This window comes from Lynx rufus, unplaced genomic scaffold (genome assembly GCF_022079265.1).
Source record: "Lynx rufus isolate CCGP_SWC_20201006 ecotype Redwood Valley unplaced genomic scaffold, mLynRuf1.p SCAF_2, whole genome shotgun sequence".
Lineage (NCBI taxonomy): Eukaryota > Metazoa > Chordata > Mammalia > Carnivora > Felidae > Lynx > Lynx rufus.
In genome coordinates this window covers 181,636,402-181,657,619 of record NW_025814834.1, presented here as the reverse complement: position 1 = coordinate 181,657,619, position 21,218 = coordinate 181,636,402, and the positions used below count along the sequence as shown (strand labels likewise).

General features: G+C 35.9%; 1 protein-coding gene and 1 pseudogene across 1 annotated transcript in view; one reads left to right on the top strand and one right to left on the bottom strand.

Annotated features, from left to right (window-relative positions):
* Window positions 1–8,968, bottom strand: part of LOC124514357 (histone H3.3A-like) — a 102,648-nt pseudogene extending 93,680 nt beyond the window's left edge.
* Window positions 8,969–9,001: 33 nt separating this feature from the next.
* Window positions 9,002–21,218, top strand: part of CUNH1orf185 (chromosome unknown C1orf185 homolog) — a 59,731-nt gene continuing 47,514 nt past the window's right edge. Inside the window, exons 1-2 of the mRNA XM_047082353.1 lie at window positions 9,002–9,120; window positions 12,502–12,524. Coding sequence (XP_046938309.1) covers window positions 9,002–9,120; window positions 12,502–12,524 — 142 coding nt within the window. The remainder of the gene's footprint in view (window positions 9,121–12,501; window positions 12,525–21,218) is intronic.

The window sequence follows — 21,218 nt, the reverse complement described above, 5'->3', positions numbered from 1 at the left end:
TATGAACTGTCATACATATAAATATAATTTCTCACCATTTATATATATATGGCATGCATTTATACATGACAAAAATAGAACTACAAAAAAAATAAGCAATTCCCAAGCTTGGTGGGAGGTTTTTATTCTTTTTTTATTGTAAAATAAAACACTGATTAAGAGTAATACATGAGGAGCGCCTGGGTGGCTCAGTTGGTTAAGTGTTCTACCATTGATTTCAGCTCAGGTCATGATCTCACAGTTCATGGAATTAAGCCCCACATCTAGCGCTGTGCTGGCAGCATGGAACCTACTTGAGATTCTCTCTCTCCCTCTCTCTCTCTCTGCCAGCCCTCCACCACGTGTGTGTGTGTGTGTGTGTGTGTGTGCATGCGTACTCTCTCTTTCTCAAAATAAACATTTTTTAAAAAGAGTAATATATGAACATATAGTTTATAAACTATAAAGTGAATATTCTTGAAACTGGGAACAATTCATTGTGTTCCTCTGATTCCTGTTATTTCCTACAAGTTGATAGTCAGATCCAGTGGCTAGAACAGATTCGGGTTCATTCACATTTGCAAGACCATAGGAAATGTTGTGGTTGTTTGTTAAGAGGCATATCATGTCTAGTTGTGATTTAACAACCATTGCTGTCAAATGCTTACAGCTATTAATTTACTGAGACTTCCAAAATGCTGATATTCTAATGCTGAGCTTTATTTTTTATTAGATGAAATACTTCATTAAAGTGATATTTCTCTTTGTCTATTATTTGAGTACCGAATGACATAGTCATGTAGAAAAGACAGGATAAATTCTTGACACTTTCCTTCGTCAGACTTCAAGTAACAAATTTGTTTCTTATCAATTTCTGAATGTGATCAATTTTTTTTTGTCACTTTGAACTCATGGATTCTATGAGTTTCAATCTATTATAATTATTATCCTTCTTGAAATTCAATTTGTTCCATATGTGGCCAGTGGGAACTTCTTCAAGTTTAATAATGTGTCCTTTTGATTTGATCCTAGCAGTCTTTGATAGCTTCCTTGCTATATAGTATGACAAGATGTTCTAGGCTCATCTTGCATATTTCCTGGACTAAACCATTTTTCTAAGAAGCTCTAATGGAAAATGTTCATTCTAGACTACAATCTGGGAATATAAGTGCTAAGATTGCTGGGTTAGTCATTTTTCTATTCTTTTTTAGTGGACACACTACGCATACACATATATATGTACATGTACACACGCATACACACATCTGTATGATACCTCACACATTCATACTAACACTCCCAATTCAAATTTAATACTACAGTGTTAGCATATGATCTCTTCTGTCTTCTATATTACTTTATTTCCCCTCTTCCATACTGAGAATCTTGGCTTTCAAAGACATAGAGTATGACAGTAATAATGACAGATTTTAACATACATCTTTCAGTAACTGATATATCATATAGATTTTCAAAAAATAGTAATATAGAATATGTGAACATTAATTCACAAGCTTGATTAATTAGAACTAAAGACATTGAATCTCAAACTGAAGAATTCATGTACCAGTTAGGGTCTCAACAGTAAATACATGGCACATTTGAAAAAGGATAATTCAGTGAAGGTTTATTTACAAAGGAATATTTGTAAGATATAGGTACAAGGAAACCATGAGGGATAGTTCATTAACCCTGAATTTAATAGTAGCCAGGCTATCACTACCCCAAAGAGAAAAAGGAAGTTATAATTTCGAAGGAAAGAGTGGCACTGAATTAGGTATCTTAAAAAGAACAATAGCTATTAGGCAACAGATACAGCCAAGTGACCTTGAAGGAAGTAATCACCTTACAGGGGAATAATTACCCTGACCTTTGTCTTATTCTTCCTTCCAATCTCCTGTTGGGGAATATTTCACCTAGATTACTTATTGAAACAACTTCATAAACTGTTCAATGCTTCCTCCCTTGCTCTCCTTCAGTATATCCTCAGCACAGCAGCCAAAATGATCCTGTTAAAACATAATAGAGAATTTGGGGAAGATGGCAGAGTAGGAAGCACCATGAATCTGTCTCCCCACATAGACAACAATTGCACCGTCAGAATCTGTCTGATGTAACTAATTTTGAAACTCTGGAGTCTGTTGAAGGTTTCCAACTTGCAGTATAAGGTCTGGACAGGTAAATTGTAGTTAATTTTAGTCAATTTCAGCTCTTAGCACAGTAGCAGCTATCTTCCCCCAACCCCCAGACACATGGCAGGCAGCTGTATACGTGTTCCTGGAGCAGCTTGCGCAGCTTGTGGGAGCTAGGGTGGGTAAAAAGGACGCTGTCCTCCAAATATTGGTGATTTGTGCTCTGAGTATTGATTGCTGCATCTGATCACAACCGTACAAAGAGCCTGGCAGCCATTGTTGTTACATCTCCTCCAAGAGTTGAAAACCCCTCCCCCTCCAGCTGAAGTGACTTGCAGGAGATTAAATTAGGGCTAGTGCCCTTTTTTCCCACCCTCATGTTTTCCTTTTCTCCTTTCAGTAGCCAGACATTAAAGACAAGTACATCCAAAAATAATTGAATATATGGAGAAAAATCACAAAGCGACTGTGCATGCCCCGAAAAAACTCAAGAAGACATTAAGCTTACTTTGTTATCAGGCTGATCTTCAGCACAGAAACAGCACAGACAAAAATAATCAAAAAAGTAGAAATATTATTTTTAAAATAATAAAAAACAGCAAACCCTGGGGAAAGGAGAGAATCTGATTGCCAGAATTACCACATTATTCAGTTCAATGTCCAATGTTCAATAACAATTAAAAAACCCCACAAGGTGTACAAAGAAATAGAAAAGTATGGCCTATTAAAGGGAAAAAGGTAAATTAACAGAATCTGTCCCTGAAAGACTAAATAGCAAATATATTAGACAAAGATGTGAAAACTCTTATCTTAAAGATGCTTAAAGAACTAAAGGAACATGTGTAGAGTCAAAAAAGTGATGGATGAACAAAATGGAAATATCAGTAACGAGATTAAAAAACTGAAATGAAACTAAAATTACAAAGCTGAAAGACCAGTAATTGAAATGAAAAGTTCACTAGAGGGATTCAAAGGCAGATTTGATTGAGCAGACAGAAGAAACAATCAGTGAACTTGAAAACAGGACAATAGAAATTATCAAGGCTGAGGAACAGAAAGAAAAAAGATTGAAAATAAATGAACAGAGCCTCAGGGAACCTGTGGAACACTGATACTCATTGTGGAAGTCCGGAAGGATAAGACAGAGACAAAGGGGCAGAGAGAATATTGAAATAAATAATGGCTGAAAACTTCCCAAATTTGAGGAAAGACATGAATATAAATAGTCAAGAATCTCAACAAACTCCAAGATGAACTCAAAGGAACCCATTACACATTATAATCAAACTTTCAAAAGCCAAACCCAAAGAGTGAAACTTGAAAGCAGCAAGAGATAGGCAAATCATCACATACAAGGGATCCTCAATGAAATTATTAGCAAATTTCTCATTAGAAACTTTTGAGACCAGAAGGCAGTGGACCAATACATTCAAAGTGCTAGGGGTGCCTGGGTTTCTTAGTTAGTTAAGTAGCCAACTCTTGATTTTGGCTCAGGTTGTGATCTCATGATTTGTGAGATTGAGTCCCAAATCTGGCTCTGTGCTGACAGTGGGGATCCTACTTGGGATTCTCTCTCTCTCTCTCTCTCTCTCTCTCTGCCCCCCCCCATTCTCTCATTCAAAATAAATAAATAAATTCTTTGAAAAAAGAAGCAAAGTGCTAAAAGGAAAAAAAGTCAACCAATAATCCTATATCTGACAAAACTGTCCTTCAAAAGTGAGGGAGAAATCAAGACACTCCCAGATAAAAGTTGAGAGAGTTCATAACCACTAGACCTGCCTTGCAAGAAATGCTCAAGGTAATCCTGCAAGGTAAAATGAAAGGACACTAGTCAGTAACTTGAAGCTCTAAGGAGAAATAAAGATCTCAATAAAGGTAAACACATGGATAAGTATAAAATCTACTGTTATTGTAACAATGGCATATAACTTTTTGTTTTCTACATAATTTAAGAGACTAATGCATTTAAAGATTAAAAAAAATATTCACGGAAGGGTGCCTGGGTGGCTCAGTTAGTTAAGCAACTGACTCTTGGTTTTGGCTCAGGTCATGATCTCATGGTTCTTGAGTTTGAGCCCTGCATCAGGCTCTGTGCTGACAGTGCGGAGCCTGCTTGGATTCTCTCTCTCTCCCCCTCTCTCTGCCCCTCCCCTGCTTGCTCGCTCTCTCTCAAAATAAATAAACTTTAAAAATTAAAAAAAAATTGGGGCGCCTGGGTGGCTGTCAGTTAAGCGTCCGACTTTGGCTCAGGTCATGATCTCACAGTCTGTGAGTTCAAGCCCTGCATCGGGCTCTGTGCTGACAGCTCAGAGCCTGGAGCCTGCTTTGGATTCTGTCTCCCTCTCTCTCTGCCCCTCCCCACTCATGCTCTGTCTCTCTGTCAAAAATAAACATTAAAAAAAATTAAAAAAATTAAAACTATTCATGTAAAAGCTACTATTACTGTAAATTTGGTTTGTATCTCTAATCTAGTTTTCTATATAATTAAGAAGACCAATGCATTAAAAAATTGTTTATGTTTTAGGCACACAATGTATAAAGATGAAATTTTGTGACACAATAACCAAAAGGGACGGAAATGGAAATGTAAAGGAGCAGAGTTTTTGTTTGTTATTTAAGTTAAGCAGCTATAAATTAATTTAAACTGTTATAACTTTAGAATGTTAAATATAATCCCCATGGTAACCACAAATAGCCATAGATTATATACAAAAAGAAATTAAGAATTTTAACTCTACATTGCAAAAAGTCAACTACACAAAAAAAGAAGACAGGAATGCAGGAAATGAGGGACAAAGACACTATAGGCATGTAGAAAAAAAGAATGCAATGACAGAAGCAAATCCCTCCTTATCAGCAGTTAGTTTAAATGTAAATGGTTAAACTCCCAATCAAAAGACAGAGATTGTCAAAATGTATTAAAAACATAGGACCTTGGGGCACTGGGTGGCTCAATCAGCTAAGCTGCTCCCGACTCTTGATTTCCATTCAGGTCATGATCTCATGATCCTGAGATGGAACCCTGCATTGGGCTCCATGCTAAGTGTAGAGCCTATTTGGGATTCCCTCTCTCCTTCTCTTTGTGCTTCTCCCCACTCTTTCTCTCTCTCCTTCTCAAAAATAAATAAAATAAAAACAAAACAAAACACATGACCTAATTATATGCTATTTTCAAGAGACTCGCTTGATATCTCAAGACACAAACTGGTTGAAAGTGAAAGTATAGAAAAAAATACTAACCTAAGAAAGAAGAAGTGGCTATACTAATATCAGACTAAATACACTTTATTTATTTATTTATTTATTTATTTATTTATTTATTATTTTATTATTATTATTTTTAATTCACTTCCAAGTTAGTTAACATATAGTGTAATAATGGTTTCAGGAATAGAATTTAGTGATTCATCACTTACACATAACACCCAGTGCTCATTCCAACAAGTGTCCTCCTTAATGCCCCTTGCCCATTTAGCCTATCCCCCTCCCCCAAAACCCTCCAGCAATCCTCAGTTTCTTCTTTGTATTTAAGAGTCTCTTATGGTTTGTCTCCCTCCCTGTTTTTATATTATTTGTGCTGTCTCTAAATAAATAAATAAACTGTAAGACTTAAAAAAAAGAAAGAAATTAGAATAAGAACAAACTAAACTCAAAGCTAGCAGAAGGAAATTGTAAAGATGCCAACAGAGTGAAACAAAATAGAGAATAGAAAAGCAATAGAAAAATCAAAGAAACCAAAAGTTGGTTCTTCAAAAAAATCAACAAAGTTGAAAACCTTCAGGTAGATAGACTATGAAAAAAGAGAGACAACTCGAATTACTAAAATCTGAAATTAAAGTGAGGGATTACTGATTTTACAGAAATGAGAGTATTATGTATAAATGACAAAAATTCGGATAACCTAAGATGAAATAAAATCAGCATCTCAAAGAGATAACTATACACTCTTGTTCATGGCAGCATTATTCACAATAGCCAAGATTTAGAAACAACCTAAATGTCTACCAACAAATGAATAAGGAAAATGTGGTATATACATACAATAGACTATTATTCAGCCTTAAAAAGGAAGGAATTTCTGTAATATGTTGTAACATGGATGAACCTTGGAGACATTATAGTAAGTGAAATAAGCCAGTCACAAAAAGAGAAATATTGTATGATTCCACTTATATAAGGTAATTAATCAAAATTATAAAGATAGAAAGTATAATGGTGGTTTCCAGGGCCTTGGGGGAGGGGAGAATGGGGAGTCAGTGTTTAATAGCCATAGAGTTTCAGTTCTATAAGATGAAAACAGTTATGGAGATGGATCATGGTGATAGCTGCACAGCAATGTGAATGTATTTAATACTAATGAACTGTATACTTAAAAATGGTTAAGATAATAAATTTTATATTATGTGTGTTTCATCATAATTAAAAAAATGTGGATCAGGTTATTCATTGGTTCAGTATCCTTCAACAATTTCCATCTTATTCAGAATAAAAATCAAAGTCTTTATTATGACCCATAAGACCCTACATGATCTGAATTCCCTCTCTTTATCACTCTGACCTCATCTTACTATCTATCTTTTCTATATTCTTTTCCTATCACACTGGCCTCAGGGCCTCTGCATTTAATATTCCATCTATTGGAATGCACTCTCCACAGATATTGACTTGGCTCTTTTCTCTTTTTTCCTTCAGGTAAAGTCCTCCTTGGCCATCCTGCTTAAAACTGCAAAAATCACCTCCACACACTTCCTATCCCCAATCTTTGATTTACCTTTCTGTTCAACGTTTATCATTCAAATGTGCAACATATTTCACTGATTTATATTTATCTTGTTTACTGTCTTAATCTCCAACCAGAATGTAAGTCCTTGAAGACAGGGACTTTTGTCTGATTAAGCCTGTTTCACACAGGTAAGAGATCAACAAATACCTGTTGGATTAATGAATGAAAGAATATGGTTTAAGAAGTAATAAAGGTAATCTACATTTTACATACATTAAAAAATGATTAATGTATTTTTACGAGCCTAATGTTTTCCTGAATTGCTCACAGTTACTAAATGCTAGTCTGGGTTTGCTTAATGATCACTTAGAGCTCTGCCTATCTCACTAGATGCTCTCTTCTTTTCCTCCACTCCATAGATGCGGCTAAATGAACTTGGAGGCAAAGGCCAAAAATATGTAGAAGTACACAGGCATAGGCTTTGGACTCAGATAAACCTGGATTTACATCCCAGACACTACATCTGATAGTGTAGGGTTTTTAACCTCTACATGCCTTCATTGTTGCAAAGACAGTATGAAATAGTAGAAAAAGTATATTGGCTTCAGAATCTAAGAGTCTTAGATTCCAATGTAGTTGTGGCTTTGGGCAGTTATTTAATATATAATTCAATTTTCTCATCTATAGAGTGAAGATAATATCTCCTTCATAGGGTTCTTGTAAAAATATACGCTAAAGCACCTGACACAGAAGGTAACCAGTAAATGTTCATTTCTGTTGCTAATATAGGATAGTCATTAATTTTCTGCCCAAAACAATTTTGTTCACTAGTAAGAAGGCATCTACCTTGGAGGATTTTTTTGTTTTGTTTTGTTTTTTAATGACTGCTACCTTCCAAGTGAGTCTAGGGTGATTGTGTTTCAATATTACTATTAACCCATATCACTAGAGATTAAAACCAGAAGCATATTCCTATTAGCAAGATTTTACCCACAAATATACATTTTGAAGGGAATGGAAGGCAGTAGCAAGCACTGCCAGCTTACAACATTCCTTTTGCATCCACTTTCTGTTTTCTATTACAGGTGGAATCTCATTTTAATGAATACCATTTTAAACATCTGTTTTTTACATACTGAGGCTATTTTTGTGTTCTAGCAGATGGGCCACAGGAACTGTGCTTTGTTAACTTGGCTAAAACAAATTCTAAAAAAAATGAAAATTCTTTCTTTACAAGTACTGTTTGTGCAGAAATAAGTATTTTAATAAGAGGTAATTATCATTTGTAAGTGATATACCCTGGCCAAGGCTACTTCCAAGAAAACAGAACTGGGTTGTGGGTGGGTGGGAGGCAAAATGGACTAGAAAGCAAGAGAAAATTAGAGAAAAACAGAGAAACCTCAAGTTAGTTCTGTTGGAAAATACAAACCTTAAGTCAGAACTCTACTTGTAAACATAACCTCTCTTCTTCCAGGGCTTACTACACATGTTGTTCCTCTACAAAGACTTTTCTATTCTCTCTATTCCTTCTATTCCCTTGTCCTGAATCTTTTGTGGTAGCATTTACCAGGGTTCATCTTACACCTTTAAATACAATTGTTTGGTGTTCTGTCCCTTCCCTCCAACAAGACGGTGAGCTCAGATCTGTAGGCCAAAGCTGATTCAACTTGCTATGACCAATACCTAGCACAGAGCTTAATCTACAAAAATGTTTAATAAATTCTCATTGAATTTAATATAATGAAGAAGTATTGAAATGCTTGAATTAAGTATTTTTACCTATCTTGGATGCTCCTTGATAGCAAAAAGTATTTCATTTCCACAGGATTTGACACACAAATGCTCAGTGCCACGTGTTGGTTGAAAAAATTACTGAAATCAATATACTAAAGTTGGTAAAAACCCAAATCAGACTTTTAACATTTAATTTCTCTCAGGACTTTGATGCACAAATAAATCTACTATTCGCTGCTGAATTAAACCTGATAGCAAGTGACTAGAATATACCGTGAGCCTTGGGGAGACCCAGCTTAAGGCTCTTCATTCTCATCACCAGGAGAGGGGGCAGAGCAAAGGAGAAGCTCCCGGGGACAGGGACGTGGAAGGGCTTGGCACACCACTGGGTGGACTGCATTAGCGGGTTACCTCAAAAGAACCAGAGGACAAAATGGGGACTGCGAGAATTGATTCGAAAGAGCCCACTGGGAGCACACTGGAAGGCTTGCTCCTCTTTCCTCAGATTACATCAACTCAGGAGTTGGAGCTAACTTCAGCCAACCATTCAGAGTGAGGCTACAGCTTCTGGACCCCCTGCCCCAGGTTTACCACCCTCCAGGGTTTAGCTTCACACCACACTTCTGCCTGTGAGGTTCCAGCTTCTCGTGGCGGGACTCCAGCTTCCTCGAAAGGCACCTTCCAGTCCAGAAAAGGCTGAGTGGGCACCTTGCCTCCAGGATGTAGGAAGAGCAGCGACCTAAGTGGCAGTTGGTCTTGGTCGTGCTGCTTCTCACTTGCTCAGCCTTATCTTGTTACTCTCCCTAGCTGACCCCAACAAGCTTCAAAACCGCTGAAAAAATGCCTCTGCTCCTCTCACTCCTGTGAAGATTGGCTTCAGTGGAGTCTCTACTGCAGACCTGAGAAGTGGCACCCATTTTAGCCCTCAAGTTTCTTTTGCTCCATTTCTTTGGCACCCACTGGGCTTTGGAGTTTTGGAGTTTTGGAGTTGATGACCATTTCCTGACCTAGAGTTCCTGGAAGACCCTATTTTAGTTAAATCCTCTGGCTTGCCATGAGGAGCCCTTTGCCCTGTTTGTAAGGGAAAGGTCTGAATCTTCTTAAAAGGATGATGCAAGTGCAAAATCTAAACTAAAAATGTTGCCCTATTCTGGCCCTTCCACAATGATCTTTGGAATAATGAGATAACTCGGTTTACCCTTCCTTACATCTGAATACTTTCTGGAAAGAAACCAACTTTCCTACCACATGCAAATTAAGGTAAAATTCAAGAGCTTCTCCTTCATGTATGAGCTTACTTTTGCAGGGGCTGTAATGCTAACAAAGTGTAAGCACTTTCACTGTACACAGTAGTATCTATGGCTAACTTGTTCAATAATTAAGATTTGCTAAACCTTATGAACAAATAAAGTATAGAACATGAAAAAGTAACCATTTATACTTGAATATATTTTCCATTATTATAGTCCATCAAATATGTTTTTCCAAATGCAATTTATTTTCCTCACTGTCAAGAATGTGTACTCAAAGTTCGTACTTGACTCTTGAACCTTTATGTTCCCACTTCTCTCTAAGTTTATGCCACACATACATTTAATTGTAGGCCTACCTAATGTGCCTAGTGAATGGGAAAAAGAAAGTTAAAAACAAGTTAGAAGTTGGTATAAATATAGAATGTAGGTTATGTAAAATCAGATGGACCTAAGCTCACTATTTATTAGCTATTTATGACTTTAAACAACTTCTTTTTTTTTTAATGTATGTTTATATGGGGGTGGGGGGAGGTGAGCATGTGTGAGAGCAGGGAAGGGGCAGAGGGAGAGAGAAAATCCCAAGCAGGCTCTGTGCTGACAGGCATGGAGATCAGTCACACCAACTGTGAGATCAAGACCTGAATGGAAATCAAGAATCAAATGCTTAACAGACGGAGCCACCCAGGTGCCCGTTTAAGCAACTTCTATCTTAAATTGGGTTTCCCCACAACAAGACTCTGAGACAAGGATTGGGATTCAAAGAACTTTCAGAAGCCTGATGAGGAAGTGACACAAAGAAGAAAGGAAAGCCAATAAAGTGTGTAAATGAGCAGGTTACCACTGAGGGAAATTGGAATTCAATTCTACTGGTGATCCTCTGAGAGACTATAGAATAAAACCCAGAATTGTTTCACTGAGGGACAAGAAAACTGAGACATTTATCTACTAATTCCCCTCCCTCAGTGGTTAAGGGTTATTCTTGGGAGTGTTAACTCTCTGGTACTTCCCTTAAGTAGCATGCTCCTATTGCTAGAGAAAACCTTCAGGCAGAAAGACAGATGGTTGAGATAGGAAGCCATTGGCATATCATTAATGGGAATTGCCATTGAAGCTGGAGGTAGCCTCCATGGTGGGCCAGGGGGATATGGGCATGCCACTGAGGATGTCTGATACATTCAATTAAGCCTTAGCTTATTTCTCTGTAAGCTGGAGATAATAATTAGAGATTATAGCTAGAGTGATATTAAGTTCCTAGCCCATAAAAAAACTAAAAAAAATCCTCATATATGTAATAATGTTGTATAAAAATAGTTAAGAACCTCTTTTTTTTTAATTGAAGTGTAGTTGACATACTATGTTACATTAGCTTCAGGTGTACAATATAGTGATTCTATAACTCTATACATTATGCTATGTTCACAAGTGTAGCTACCATTTATAACCATACAATGCTATTACAATACCATTGAGTATATTCCCTTGCTGTACCTTTCATCCCCATGACTTATTCATTCCATAAATGGAATCCTGTACCTCTCACTCCCCTTCACCCATTTTGCTCATCCCTCACCCCTCACTCAGCCACCCACCAGTTCTCTTTAAACAATTTTTAGGATACATTGATATTTAATTGTGGTTCCACTTTGTTTGTAGAACACATTTCTGTTTCCTCTAATCTATTTATATTCACTTATTTGGGTACTTAGCTGTCACATTATCTAGAAGAGTTCCTAAACCTGATTCTTTAATACCCTGCTCCTTCCCCTAGAATTATTTATGTCTCCCCACTAGACCATAATGAGAACAAATACAGTGTAATTTATCCTTCAACAAAAAAATGTATGAAGCATTGTGACAAATGGGGGGATCATAAATATTAAAAAAGAAAGCTCCATTCTCAGGATTTTCCAGTTTAGGCTGGATATAAACCAAAACTTAAACAACTAAAATATATTATGATACTCTGATAATGGTAAATCAAAAGTTTTATAGCAGCAAATGTGAGGAGTTAACTCCAGAATTTAGTCTGGAAGGATACAAACCAGACTGTTAATAGCAGTTATCTGTGGAGAGAAAAGTGTATGTGTGTATATGTTGACATTTGGCAGAGAGAGATTGGATAAAGGAATAGTTAACTTTTTACTCTGTTGTGTGAATCCTTTAAAAAGAATGTGTACTTATCACTTCCTTGTATAAAGAAAAAAAAGTGTAATGAAGAGGTTGAAGGGATACCAAAGAGAGGAAACAGCAAAGGCACAGACACTTTAGCTCAGAAGAATGCATTATATTCAGGAAGGTACATGTAGCATAGTATGGCTGATCCATAATAAGCTTAAAGACAAGTGTCATGAAATCAAATTAGAGAGTTGAATTTGGGCCAACTCAATTCTGTAGGCTATTACAGTAGGCAAGACAAAAGCACGAGAGCATTAGCCAGAAAAGCTGAAGGAGGGAGGCATGGAGGATACCAGAGACAAGAGGCAAAAGCTACTAACTTGGCGCATAGATATAGAAGGTAAATGAGCACATGTATCAACTGAGTTCTGCAAAATAATTAAACCCTAGTGCCCTAAAGCATCTATTATATGTAATGGATTATTTTCGTATGTATCTGGAATAGTATTGTCCACTGATTCTTGGAAAAATTGAGTAATAATGATTTTTTTGTGTTCAAATATAGGTCCTGGATTGAGAAAGGCCTTGGTAATTCTGTGGAAGATGGTTGTTTATTGTTGGCTAAAACATGTCCTATATGTGTAGAAGCAAATTTGAGTTTAGTTCTCAGTATATTGAATTTGAGGTATTTATGGGACATATAGGAGGAGAGATGGGATAGCTAGTTGAATAAAGGATTATGGAGCTTATACTGGAGATCTATACTGGAAATAAAGTTTAATGAGTCATCAGCATATAGGTGTTGTAATTAAAGACATATATTTAGATGGATCAACCAACTTCTGTAAGGGAAAAAAAAACCCAAAGATTTAAAATAGAGTCTGAGGGAACTATGACATTGGGAATGGGCATTAGATGATGAGCCTGATAAGAAGTCTAAAGCAAGAAATGGAAACCTGGAGAAACTTATGGCATAGTGGGCAAGGAAGAAAAGAATTACAAGAATGAAGGAGGGATCAACTGTGTCATTACCATAGAAAAGTGTCCATTGGCCATGATAATATGGAGATCAATGTGCGATCTTAGTAATATGGGATCTTAGTGAGAGCAGCTTTGGAAGAATATGGGCAAAAGGAATATTAGAGTGAGTTGAAAAGTGAAAAGGAGGTGAGAAAGTAGAGATAGTGAGAGTAAACAACTGTTCCAAGAGGCTTGACCATGAGGAATAATAAAGGGTTTATTTGTCTTGAGGAAAGAAGAGGCTTTTGAATGTTTAAATGTGAAGGGAAAAGGTCAATAGGGAGAGAGGAGGAATAAATAGTACAGAAGGAAGAGAGAAGTGATAATGGTTTCTGAGCTCAAGTGTAACATTAAGCCTTAGGCAGAAAGGAGATTCTTCAGAAAAATATGCAGCCAAGAATTCTTTATCCAGCAAGGCTGTCATTCAAAATAGAAGGAGAGATTAAAAGTTTCCCAGACAAACAAAAATTAAAGGAGTGTAACCACTAAACCAGCCCTGCAAGAAATGTTAAGGGGGAACTCTCTGAGGGGAGACCAGATGAAAAAAAACCACAAATAAATAAAGACTAAAAGCAACAAAGACTAGAAAGGACCATAGAACACCACCAGAAACTCCAACTCTACAAGCAACATAATGGCAATCAATTCATCTTTCAGTACTCACTCTAAACGTCAATGGACTCAATGCTCCAATCAAAAGACATAGGGTAACAGAATGGATAAGAAAACAAGATCCATCTATATGCTGTTTACAAGAGACCCACTTTAGACCTAAACCACCTTCAGACTGAAAATAAGGGGATGGAGAACCATCTATCATGCTAATGGTCAACAAAAGAAAGCCAGAGTAGCCATACTTATATCATACAATCTAGACTTTAAAATAGAGACTGTATCAAGAGATGAAGAAGGGCATTATATCATAATTAAGGGGTCTATCCACCAAGAAAACCTAACAATTGTAAACATTTATGCGCCAAATGTGTGAGCACCCAAATATATAAATCAATTAATCACAAACATAAAGAAACTCATCGGTAGTAATACCATAATAGTAGGGGGCTTCAACATCCCACTTACAGCAGTGGACAGATCATCTAAACAGAAAGAAAAACAAGGAAACAATGTCTTTGAATGACACACTGGACCAGATGGACTTAACAGATATATTCAGAACATTTCATCCTAAAGCAGCAAAATATACATTCTTCTCCAGTGCACATGGAACATTCTCCAGAATAGACCACATACAGAGACACAAATCAGCCCTCAACAAGCATGAAAAGATCAATATCATACTGTGCACATTTTGAGACCACAATGCTAGGAAACTCAAAATCAACCACAAGAAAAAATTTGGAAAGTAACAAATACTTGGAGACTAACTAACATTCTAAAGAATGAATGGGCTAAGCAAGAAGTTAAAGAGGAAATTAAAAAGTACATGGAAGCCAATGAAAATGATAACACCACAACCCCAAATCTCTGGGACGCGGGAAAGGTGGTCATAAGAGGAAAGTATATAGCAATCCAGGCCTTCCTAAAGAAGGAAGAAAGATCTCAGATACACAACATACCCTTACACCTTAAGGGACTGGAAAAAGAACAGCAAATAAAACCCAAAACCAGCAGAGGACAGGAAATAATAAAGATTAGAGCAGAAATCAATGCTATTGAAGCCAAAAAAAAAAAAAAACACCAAAAAAACAAAAAACAAAAAACAAAACCCAACCAACCAAACAAACAAAAAACAGTAGAACAGATCAATGAAACCAGAAGCTGATTCTTTGAAAGAATTAACAAAATTGATAAACCACTAGCCATTTTAATCAAAAAGAAAAAAGAAAAGACCCAAATAAAATCAAGAACGAAAGAGGAGAGATCACAACCAACACAGCAGAAATGAAAACAGTAAGGGAATATTATGAGCAATTATACACCAATAAAATAGGCAACCTGGAAGACATGGACAGATTCCTGCAAACATATAAACTACCAAAACTGAAACAGGAAGAAATAGAAAATTTGAACAGACCCATAACCAGTAAAGAAATTGAATTAGTAATCAAAAATCTCCCCCAAAACAAGAATCCAGGGCCAGATGGCTTTCCAGGGGGAATTCTACCAAACATTTAAAGAAGAGTTAACACCTATTCTCTTGAAGCTGTTCCAAAAAATAGAAATGGAAGGAAAACTTCCAAACTCTTTCTATGAAGCCAGCATTACCTTGATTCCAAAACCAGAGACCCCACTAAAAAGGAGAACTATAGACCAATTTCCCTGATGAACTGGGATGCAAAAATCCTCAACAAGGTATTAGCCAACCAGATCCAACAATACATTAAAAAAATTATTCACCAGGACCAGGTGGGATTTATACCTGGGATGCAGGGCTGGTTCAATGTCTACAAAATAATCACTGTGATTCATCACATCAATGAAAAAAAGGACAAGAACCACATGATCCTCTCAACAGATGTGGAAAGCATTTGACAAAATACAGCATCTTTCTTGATAAAAACCCTCAAGAAAGTAGGGATAGAAGGATCATACCTTGAGATCATAAAACCCATATATGAAAGACCCAATGTTAACATTATCCTCAATGGGGAAAAACTGAGAGCTTTTCCCCTAAGGTGAGGAACAAGACAGGGATGTCCACTCTTGCCACTGTTATTCAACATAGTATTGGAAGTCTTAGCAGCTGCAATCAGACAACACAAAGAAGTAAAAGGTATCCAAATCGGCCAGGAGGAGGTCAAACTTTCACTCTTTGCAGATGACATGTTACTCTATGTGGAAAAACCAAAAGATTCCACCAAAAACTGCTAGAACTGATCCGTGAATTCAGCAAAGTTTCAGGATATAAAATCAATGCACAGAAATCAGTTGCATTCCTATACACCAATAATGAAGCAACAGAAAGAGCAATCAGGGAATCGATCCCATTCACAATTGCACCAAAAGCCATACAATACCTAGGAATAAATCTATCCAAAGAGGTGAAAAATCTGTACACTGAAAACTATAGGAAGCTTATGAAAGAAATTGAAGAAGACACAAAAAAATGGAAAAAGATTCCATGCTCCTGGGTAGGAAGAACAAATAGTGTTAAAATGTCAATACTACCCAAAGCAATCTACATATTCAATGCAATCCCTATCAAAATAACACCAGCATTCTTCACAGAGTTAGAACGAACAATCCTAAAATTTGTATGGAACCAGAAAAGACCCTGAATAGCTAAAGCAATCTTGAAAAAGAAAACCAAAGCTGGAGGCGTCACAATCCTAGACTTGAAGATTTTACAATGCTGTAATCATCAAGACAGTATGGTACTGGCACAAAAGCAGACACTCAGATCAATGGAACAGAATAGAGAACCCAGAAATGGACCCACAAACGTATGGCCAACTAGTCTCTGACAAAGCAGGAAAGAATATCCAATGGAATAAAGACAGTCTCTTCAGCAAGTGGTGCTGGGAAAACTGGACAGTGACATGCAGAAAAATGAACCTAGACCACTTTCTTACACCATACACAAAAATAAGCAAAATGGATGAAAGACCCAAGTTAAGACAGGAAGCTATCAAAATCCTCAAGGAGAAAGCAGGCAAGAATCTCTTTGACCTTGGCCGCAGCAACTTCTTACTCAACATGTCTCTGGAGGCAAGGGAAACAAAAGCAAAAATGAACTGTTGGGACCTCATCAAAATAAAAATGTTCTGCACAGCGAAGGAAATAATCAATAAAACTGAAAGGCAACTGACGGAATGAGAGAAGATATTTGTAAACGACATATCAGATAAAAGGTTAGTATCCAAAATCTATAGAAAACTTATCAAACTCAACACCCAAAAAACAAATAATCCAGTGAAGAAATGGACAAAAGACATGAATAGACACTTCTCCAAAGAAGTGATCCAGATGGCCAATCAACACATTAAAAATGCTCAACATCACTCCTCATCAGGGATATACAAATCACAACCACAATGAGATACCACCTCACACCTGTCAGAATGGCTAACACAGGCAATAACAGATGTTGTGGAGGAGGTGGAGATAAGGATCTTTTTTGCACTGCTGTTGGGAATGAAAACTGGTGCAGCCATTCTGGAAAACAGTATGGAGTTTCCTCAAAAAATTAAAAATAGAACTAGCTTACAACCCAGCAATTGCACTACTAGGTATTTATCCAAGAGATACAGGTACGCTGTTTCAAAGGTACACATGCACCCCAATGTTTATAGCAGCAGTATCAACAATAGCCAAAGTATGGAAAGAGCCCAAATGTCCATTGATGGATGAATGGTTAAGGAAGTTGTGGTATATATACACAGTGGAGTATTACTCAGCAATCAAAAAAGAATGAAATCTTGCCATTTGCAATTACGTGGATGGAACTAAAGTGCATTATGCTGAGCAAAATTAGTCAGAGAAAGACAAATATCATATGACTTCACTCATTGAGGAATTTAAGACACAAAATAAATGAACATAAGGGAAAGGAAGCAAAATAATATAAACGCGGGGAGGGGAAAAAACATAAAAGACTCTTAAATATGGAGAACAAACAAAGGGTTACTTGAGGGTTTGTGGGAGGGGAGGATGGGCTAAATGGGTAAGGGGCATTAAGGAATCTACTCCTGAAATCATTGTTGCACACTATATGCTAACTAAGTTGGAGGTAAATTAAAAATATATGTATTAAATTTAAAAAGATGAAATTTTGTAATAGTTGCTGAAGGGAATGAGAGGAAGACAAAGAAACTAAGATTTACTTAAAGTCTAACATATAATAGCTTGTATGGTAAAAGCTTGGTATACACTATTGCATTTAATTCTAACAATCATCATTCTCTCTCTCTCTCTCTGTGTGTATATATATGTGTGTGTGTGTGTGTGTGTGTGTGTGTGTGTGTATTTAAAAAGATAAATATCTTGCTCATTTCTCACAGCTAGTAAGTAACAGCCAGAATTTGAACCCAGAGTTTTTCTGGCTTCAGATCCTATGACTGACACAACTTTAACAAACCCAAGGGAGTAAAATTAAATTTGTGGACTATGAGGTTTTGTGATGGATAGGAAAAAAAGTAGGGCTGGAAGTAAAGCCAGAGAGTAATAATAAATTGGGGGGAAATAGGAGGGTCAAGGGTTTAGAAACATCAAGGAGGTAAAATTAAAATTATGGTAGAATTAAGGTAATAAAGCTGGAATAATGATCAGAGAAAAGCATATTATGGTAAAGAAAAGAATATAGGAGTTAAAATTTTAGAGTTGAAGCAGATTGGGACTGAGGTGGGGTCAGGGTAGGAGAGGGCATGAAAAGTAGGGGAGAGTGATTATGGCTAGTATTTTTTAAGCTTTTAGAGTACTAGATACTATACTAAGCACTTTATATGCATTATGTCATTTAATCCTCACAATCCTTAATAAGGTAGATACTATCAGTATTCACATTTGCTAGTGGTTTTGGCTGTTACTTTCCTAAATTAAACTAATGGAATCAGATTTTCATAAGGCAGCTTCATTTTATGGTTAATTTTCTTACTACATTCTTCCCCCCACCTTCTCTCTGGTAACCATTAGTTTATTCTCTGTAGTTAAGAATCTGTTTCTTGTTTGGTCTCTCTCTTTTCTTCCTTTCCTTGTTTGTTTTATTTCTTAAAATCTATATATGAATGAGATCACATGGTATTTGTCATTCTCTGACTGATTTTGTTTAGCATTATACTCTCTATCTCTATCCACTTTGTTGCAAATGGCAAGATTTCATTCTTTTTTGTGGCTGTATAATATTCCTCTGTGTGTGTGTGTGTGTGTGTGTGTGTGTGTGTGTGTATGCGTACGTACACCACCTCTTTATCCATTTATCAGTCCGTGGACATTTGGGCTGCTTCCACACTTTGGCTACTGTAAATAATACTGCAATAAACATAGGGGTGATGCATCCCTCTGAATTAGTGTTTTTGTCTTTTAGGAGTAAATACCCAGTAGTGCAATTACTGGATCATAGGGTAGTTCTATTTTTAACTTTTTGAGGAACTGCCATACTGTTTTCCACAGTGGTTGCACAAGTTTGCATTCCCATCAACAGTGCAAGAGGGTTCCTTTTTCTTCACATCCTTGCCAACACCTTTTGTTTCTTGTGTTTTTTATTTTAGCCATTCTGACAGGTGTGAGGTGATATCTCATTGTGATTTTGATTTGTATTTCTTTGATGATGAGTGGTGTTGAGGATCCTTTCATGTGTCTCTTGGCCATCTGGATGTCTTCTTTGGAGAAGTGTCTGTTCGTGTCTTCTGCCCATTTTTAATTGTATTATTTGGTTTTGAGGTGTTGAATTGTATGAATTCTCTATATATTTTGGATACTAACCCTTTATCAGATATGTCATTTGCAAATATCTTCTCCTATTCAGTAGGTTGCCATTTAGTTTTGTTGATTATTTCCTTTGCTGTGCAGAAGCTTTTTATTTTGATGTAGTCTCAATAGTTTTTTGTTTTGTTTTGTTTTGTTTAATTTCCCTTGCCTTGGGACACATATCTAGAAAAATGTTGCTACAGCCAGTGTCAGAGAAATTACTGCTTGTACTCTTTCTAGGATTTTTATGGTTTCAGGTCTCACATTTAGGTCTTTAATCTTTTGAGTTTATTTTTGTGTATGGTGAAGGAAAGTAGTCCAGCTTCATTCTTTTGCATGTGGCCGTCCTGTTTTCCCACCATTTTTTTAAAGACTTTTTCCCACTGTAGATTCATTTGTCCTTTGTTGAAGATTAATTTACCAAGTAATTGTGGGTCTATTTCTGTTTTTTTTTCTATTCCATTGATCAATGTATCTATTTTTATGCCAGTACCATACTGTTTTAATTACTACCATTTGTAATATAACTTGAAATCTGGAATTGTGACACCCCCTACTTATTTTTTCTCTTACTACATTCTTTAGCAGATTTTTTTCCAATGGCATTTTTGACTAATTCTTAGAATTTTATGAAATAACTTTAATCATAGTAATTAATGATTTAATATTGAATAACAAAGTGATTTAAAACATCTACTTTATTATGTTGTGATTATATTTTATTATGCTTTTCAGATCAAATAAAAGAGAATCAATATTAGTGCTGAACAAAACTACTTATATTAGGCAACTACCACCTTTAATTCAGAGCAGGCCATATTTCAAAGAATTTAATTTATTAAAGTGTTGGGGAAAAAATGATTTTAAATAAAGGCAAGAATTTGCAAAACCTTTTATCTGGAAATATTTTAAGAATCATTTTATAAAGTAAACAAAAAGCATATTAGTGAAATCATAAAAACATCTATTTTAAAAAGATAAACAAGAAAAAAGAAACTCAGCTCTACTTAAACAGCAAAAACAATATTGTAAATTTGTAGAAACACAAAGGTATAAGGTTACATATTATAAAGGAATTTTAAATAACTTTAAGAAAGAAGGCAATTGAAAAGAATACTAATTTGACATACTTTCATAAATCTTAACAATATGATCTGACACATGATTGGTACATACATTGAGCAGAACACATGGGAATAAAAAAGACTTAGTAAGTTTCTCAGTATTCAATTTAACCAATGCACTTCCGGGTGACAAAAACAATCATTTCAAACTAAAATTGAAACAGATATTATGTTTTTAGTACATTGCTAACATCTCTTAACTCAAAGTTAATTTATCAGAGTTTCAGAACATAGAAACCATATGGTTTGTTTAAATCAATGCATTTTTTAAATGTTTATGTGTTAAACAGAAAAATAAAGAAAAAAAAGAACCACAGTGTTTTATTTAAAGCATGTCATGGAGGATTATAATTTTTAAGTAGTTTAGTAAATGGTAGAAACACTTGGCAAGTGTTCTCAGAAAAATCATTTACCAAAATTTGCTCAAAAGGGAAAGTAAAAGTCCTTGATCCTTCCTAACCTCTATAAAACAAAAATCAACTAAAGTTCAAAAGAGTCACCAAGTACAGAAAATGTATGTTTGACTGTAATAGAATAAGCATTCAAAAGGTAACTCAAGAAAGTTTTGGGATATAGTGAATAACAGATTTGGGATAGTTATTGAATTTATTTTAAAAAACAAAAATAGAATAGCAGCTTTAGAATTTATTCAAGAAAAGCTGAAATTCCTATGTTCATTTAAATTGCAAAAAATACGATATTTAAATATGATCTTTCAGAACATCTTGAAAAAATTTCACTCAGATTTTCAAAATAATAAGTTTCTAAGGCC